Genomic DNA, 6,372 nt, shown 5'->3' with positions numbered 1-6,372 from the left:
AAGACTCGTCAAGCGTGCAGGCTGGGGCTGGGCTTGGTATGGTGCAGGAGTGCACCCATGTCGCAGTGCACTCAGTGGTGTTTACCTGACCAGGGTAGCCATACATTGTTCTGGTCCCTTCCATCTCTGCTGCCTCTATAGCCTACTGAAAGGTTTTGTTCCTCTAAAAAACCAAGTTTCTGACCTTGTAGATTATTTTAAGCTCTCCTCGTAGTCAGTTCTCAGCATTAAATGAATTTTTGGCAGTTAAAAGGAAAAAAGTTGATTGCACTCTACAACAGTAAGGTAAGGCCTCGGATAAACACAAAGGAAAGAGGGCAAACGTTTTGGCTTTAGAAAGTCAAGGAAATTTATTTCCTGAGGTCATGAGACAGGAAGTAGATTCCTAGCCACAGTAAAGGAGGTCTCCTAATGAAGGCGAGAATGCCTAGTAAGACATGCTCAAGAGAGCAGATTGCTCTGCCAGCGCTTGGGAAGCTGCAAATCTTAGCCACTTTGAGTCAATTATGAAGTTTCTAACAAAAACACACACATTTAGTGTTTGAATCTGAGTTGAAGTCTTGTTCCAAAAGAGGAAAGAATATCCATCAAGAGATGAGGGTGGGTCCTAGCCATGGAGATAGCTAAAGGGAGCAGGATGGGGTCTAGCACTCCAGACACCATTAGGAGACCTCTTAGGGCAATTGACTTGTGCTCCAGCCGCTGGGTCAGATTTCAGACAGGAAGTATTTGTGGCAGGTTAGTGTCAGGTCAGCAGGCTGGAGGAGTTTCTGCTTCCAGGTCATTATCGTTTGGGTCCCCAGGGAAGAGTCTTGGGGGCCACTTGAGCCCCAAAGCTGGGGAAGTCTTCAGAACTGCTCATATCAGGGGCCTAGAGCAAACAAAAAGTGAACAAGTTAAGAACACCTGCATGGTGTACCCCTGACCTAAGCAGCATTTCTGACATCCCACGAGCAGAGAAAATGGATGAGGGCTGAAAAGGATCATTATGTCATTAGGAGTGCACAGCGCAGATGGTCAAGCCACCTAGAGATAACATTTAGGAGGGTGCAAATAGGAGCAATGGCAGGCGGATCAAGGGCACCAAGGGTCCAAACTCAGTAACCCAATGGAGTAAACCCACTCAATGGTGCGGGCTTATGCCAGTCCTGCAGCAGCGCTGGGGCAGCTGAGGACAGAATTGCCACATATCCCAGCTCTCTGCTCCTAGCCAGGACACAGCTGCAAACGCTGAGCTCATTTCTGTGCTGCAGCAGAAGAGTCTGAAGTCCCAGTGCCCCATCCCTAACCCTAAAAACAACATGACCTGGCAGGAAACTTTCTGGTAAAGGGTCCCCCATTGCCCAACAGCTCCACTTGTGGGGCAGTCAGTGTGAGAAAGATTTGTGGAAGAAAGTGCTCTAGAAGCATTCTTTGCATGGGCTGCAAAGAGCAGGAGAGCCCTTCACTGCTTTCTCTGCCACCAGGGGAGGAGTGCTGTTTCCCCAGTCCATATAGGAGGGTCAGACCTCAAAGTCCTTGGGAGAGAGTGCCACATGCCCTGTACCCCAGGCCTGCAGCAGAAGCAGCACTCACCTTTTCATTGTTGACAGTGGCCCAGGGGGCATCTCTCACCACAAAGCCCTTGGATGGGGCCTTGGATTCTTCATGTGAAGAGGGCTTCATGTATACCTGCATTGCCTCGTTGTCTACTACATCTGCAAGCTGCAGTGACATAGCACAGTTAGGAGTAGACTTTGATAGTTCTTCAAAGTGGTATAACACGCCTCCTCCCAACACCATCTCATCATGATGCAACCCATCCAAGGTCACCAGCCTCTTTTACAATGACCAAACACAGTGTTTCTGTCCCAGTCTGAGGGCCACCAACTCCTAACTGACTCAAGCTGCAGCAAGGCAAGCAAGTGCACATCCTGGTGGTGTCCCAGCATTCTCATTCACCATCCTCTCCTGGGCAGTGGGGCCAGTCCTTGCACTACTTCACAGAGTACAGTCTGGGGCTCTGCACCCAGTTGGTCTAAGGGGCAGCTTCAGATGCAGGCTGACTGCCACTTGCAGAGTGCTCAAGTTCTCTGATGAGGTAGTAGAAAATATCACATGGAGATACTTCAAACATCCAGCTCTGTGGCAGAGGAAAACCTTGCTAAGCCTCTGCACAGATTTAATGAACACTTACATATTCCTCTTCCAAGTTCAGGATATGATCAATAGCTTCTTCCACATTCTCAGGGAGTCCTGTCACAGTCACACAGTTGGGGTCAGGAGCTCCACTCTGGGGAAAGCGAATATCCACCTGCAACACAAGGAACAGGATAGAACATCTGCACATCTGAGAAGCCAGACGCCTGACAAGCCACATGATCCTTATCATCAGATCCATAGAAAAGCCCTGATCTGTTCACTGCCACAAATCTGTTTAGGACCTCCATACTTCAGACACTGGAATATATCTGGCAGAACAGATTCTGCAGTAACAACCCATCTTTCAGCAGCCCCTGCTGTTCTCACTGACTAGAGGCCCAGTGCTTTCTGGCAGCACTTGCAGCAGAGGGCTGCATTTCCAGACAGTGTCCTCACACTGCTGCAAGCGTTTTTACCATCAAGCCAGCAGCACAAAGCACAATAAGCTTTCTGTCTCCTCCGCAAAGTAATCCTGGCTAACAATCACTTTATGGAGCTGGCTTAGTGCATCCCATACACAGCCACTGAGCTCCCCCTCACAGCTTGCCTTGCAGGGAAGTCATGCAAGAGGGGACCAAAATCAAAGGCTGCTCATTAGAGAACCAAACAGCTTGTTTCAGCAACTAAGCTCAGCCAAGATGGAAGTCTCAAAAACCTCGTAACTGGATTCACATTCACTACTGCCCCTGTAGTAAAGCATACTGCTGCTACTGCCACATGCTGCCAGGGCCAAAGGTCCTGTGGGGATGCTTCAGCTGGTGTCTGGGTGCAGCGTCCAGACAGCCCAACTGCCCCACACATACCAGGGTGCCCTGGCCCAGGGATTCTACTGGTGGTGACAGAGGTGGAGGCGAGCAGGTCAGCACTCTTTTTTTTTTTTGTGCCTGTTCCAGCTGAACATGCTCAACAGGCACAAGCCACGAGGATCACAAGATATGAGCCTTACATGCCTGAATTCAGCCCCTAGACAGCTGCTACCAAGCTCTTGGCACAGCACAGAAGCAAGCTGCACCACTGGCCACCCAGGCCCAGATCAATCTGTGGTGCATCACTCCACTGCTCACCTTGAACTCATCCATGATTTTACGGATGGCTTTACCACGTGCACCAATGATGCGTGCGTGAACACGATGGTCCAGAGTCACATCCTCAGAGACCATCTGCTCCAGCTCACCAACGATCTTCATGATGGCATCCCGGGCAGCCTCAGCATTCTTCTCATAGCCAGTGATGGTGATCTGGTCTTGGGCCTGGGGCACAGGGAAATGTGTGAGACCAGGCTCATAAACAAGTGAGCAAGCCTTCTCCCTCCTTTTCCCCTCCACCTCATCCAAAGGCAGTGCAGGTAGTTCAGAGCCCTAGAGAAGATGATGTGCTTCCCGTGGTCAGAGACAACCAGCAGCTCTCCTTGCACCCCCTCTGACCTCTCACCTGACTTTCATCATCCTTGTCAGGGAACTGGATGTTGACCTCATGTTCTGTGCGTATCTGGGTGATCACTGCTCCCTTCCGCCCAATGATTTTAGGGTGATACTTGGGATCCACAATGACTGTCAGCTTGAAGCTTCGCAAGGCCTGGAACAGAAGCCGAGTGAGATACAACAGCAGGGAGCACACCATGCCTCATCCAGAGTCCCAACACTTCCTTCTGGCTTCCAAGATGTGCATAACAGATTTTGCAGGACCATGTCCAGGATATGTCCCAACAGAAGAGCAGCATCCAAAATATTTGTCTGCTGGGGTCCTTTTAGGAAACTACAAGTAGTAAACAACCATCCAACTCATCTCCCACCTATTTATTCAAAGCTGTGACATGGATTTAGTGAGAGCAGGTACAGAGACTCCTAGCATAGCGATATTCCCACCGTGCAGTGTCTCAAAGGTACATGAAGGTGTGATAGGGCCCTGGACAATCCAAAGTTACCTAAAGTAGAATTCCCAAACTCTCCTGTCAGTTCACGTTAAGTGAATTGAATTTGGGTAACCCACTTATGAGCACTCCACACCTGCAGAGCACCTAAGGGTACTCTTAAAAGACAAAGGGTTCCAAGGAGCCAGTGCAAATTCTGACAGAACACCCAGAGGTTGAAGCACTGTTTGGCTGGAAGGAAGAAGGACAAGCACAATCTTTACCCGATCCTCTTGCTCAGCTTTCAGCTCCCTCAATCTTTCTGCAGCTCCCCCCCTCTTTCCAGCAGCCCAGCCTTTGCACGGTCCAGGTTGGTAGCCAGCCCAGTGATGGTGATGATGTCCGACTGCAGCTCAGGAGCCGGGACCTGGATGTTCACCTGAGAAACAAGTAGTGATTATAATTTTGTATTCCTGCTCATTTTGTAACACTTGTAATGCAGATTGGCATTTTGCTGATCTCCTTACCACAAAGACCAGCTCCCACCCCAGAAGCCTAAACCACAGAATCACAGACTGGTTGGGGTTGGAAGGGACCTCTGGTGGTCATCTGGCGGAATACCCCTGTTCAAGGAGGGCCACCTAGGGTCAGTTGACTGGGATGGTGTCTAGACAGTGTTTAAATAGAACAGTTTCTTCAGCCATTATCAGATTGCTTTGCTGCAGGGCTTCATCCTGCAGCAGGCCCTATGCTAGCCAGAAGAGGCTAGGAAACAAATACATGTTCAGTAGCACTGTCTGCAGCCAACCTGCATCAGCCCCAGGAGTACCTGTAGGCTTCTGGGGAATTCTTCTGAACAGGCAGGCACAGCAGAGCTGTTTCCCACTGTCTAGGAAGGAAACAACTCACACTGGTGAAGAATTCCTGTAGGCACCAAACAAGTCATGCAACACTCGCAGCATCAACGCTGATTCACCATGAAACCTACAGAGCCCCAAAGCCAGGGACTAAATCACACAGATCTTATTTTCTTATCACAGAGACTGTATTCATTCCACGGTCAAGCCATGACAATCCTGACTATGTCACACCTGACTGCCACCACCATAAACATGGTCACTTACAGATTCTCCAGGAGATGGAAGGAAGGACAACTTACTTCAAATTCATCCATCATTTTACGGATCCCACTTCCTTTCTGGCCAATAATGTAACGGTGAAGATCAAAGGGAACTTCCACCTCAATGGTGACAGGAACCAGAGCCTGCAGGAGACACAGCACAGTTTACCAGCTGCAAGACTTCTCCTGTATTTCAACTTGCCATATACTTGCCCAAAAGAATGTGCTGCTCAACTGAGGTGCATTCCCTTGTAGTCAGGATATAAACTCTACAGAAAGAGAGAGCAGCTGCAAACACCAAGATCACCTGTTGGCATTACAGCATTTTTTTCAAACAAGCAATCTTAAACGCCACCTCTGGGGACAGGCTGTTTTCATATCCTTGGCTTCCATCTAATAGAGACTTGGAAAACATGCACTAAAGTAGCCTGGTAATGTCTGCTGAAGCTGGTATGATTCAGCCTCATTCAGATTCCTCCTTCCAGCAGTGCTAGATAAAATAAGCATGTCATGCTTTTATGGTAAGTAACTAGGGCTGCCTACAAGCTTTATCAATTGCAAGGCCAAGCACTATGATTCAAGCCACCAGGCTAAATCACAGAGCAGAGGACTTCCCTTGAGCAGTACAGACCACCTCTACAGTTAGCATCAGTGACCACCTGGATTGCAAACCCAACTGAGTAGCTTTTACTATAATCACTAAAGTCTGCAGCGAGCTTCTTGCTTTAGAGCATCACTACATTACAGGGCTAAGGGGCTGAGAAAGCCACATACCTGCAGTGCCTCCTTTGCTGCCTCACACTTCTCCCTGCGGCCAGAGATAATGATAATATCGCACTTCTTTGGAGAGCTGGGATCTGCATCCTTTCCATCCTTGCCTTCCCCACTTTCCTCACCATTCTCCTGCACAGCCGGCTCTGCAACAGGGGCTGGAAACATGGAAACTTTTGTGTTAAATACACAGAGCCCTCCCCTTGCTTAGTATCTCCCTGTTAGTATCTCCTCAGGCTCCACCCGGGCTTTCCACAAGAGGCCTGTGTCTAGTGGAGTCCCTCAGGGGTCGGTACTGGGGCCTGTGCTATGCAATATATTCATCAATGACCTGGATGTGGGATTAGAGAGCACTGTCAGCAAGTTTGCTGATGACACAAAACTGGGAGGAGTGGTTGTCACACCAGAAGGCTGTGGTGTCATCCAGAGAGATCTGGACAGGCTAGAGGGC

General features: G+C 49.3%; 1 protein-coding gene across 1 annotated transcript; it reads right to left on the bottom strand.

Moving 5' to 3' along the window:
* Window positions 1–324: 324 nt before the first annotated feature.
* LOC104280120 (vigilin-like) lies at window positions 325–6,079 on the bottom strand (the record flags this gene model as incomplete). Its single annotated transcript, XM_009877679.1, is given in 9 exon segments — window positions 325–871; window positions 1,576–1,704; window positions 2,177–2,293; window positions 3,246–3,431; window positions 3,613–3,756; window positions 4,315–4,371; window positions 4,374–4,469; window positions 5,190–5,294; window positions 5,925–6,079. Coding segments are annotated over 9 exon segments (1,076 nt in total), but the record flags the coding sequence as incomplete, so codon positions are not given.
* Window positions 6,080–6,372: the final 293 nt, after the last annotated feature.

This window comes from Apaloderma vittatum, unplaced genomic scaffold, assembly GCF_000703405.1.
Source record: "Apaloderma vittatum isolate BGI_N311 unplaced genomic scaffold, ASM70340v1 scaffold17331, whole genome shotgun sequence".
Classification (NCBI taxonomy): domain Eukaryota; kingdom Metazoa; phylum Chordata; class Aves; order Trogoniformes; family Trogonidae; genus Apaloderma; species Apaloderma vittatum.
This window is presented reverse-complemented; position numbering and strand designations above follow the sequence as displayed.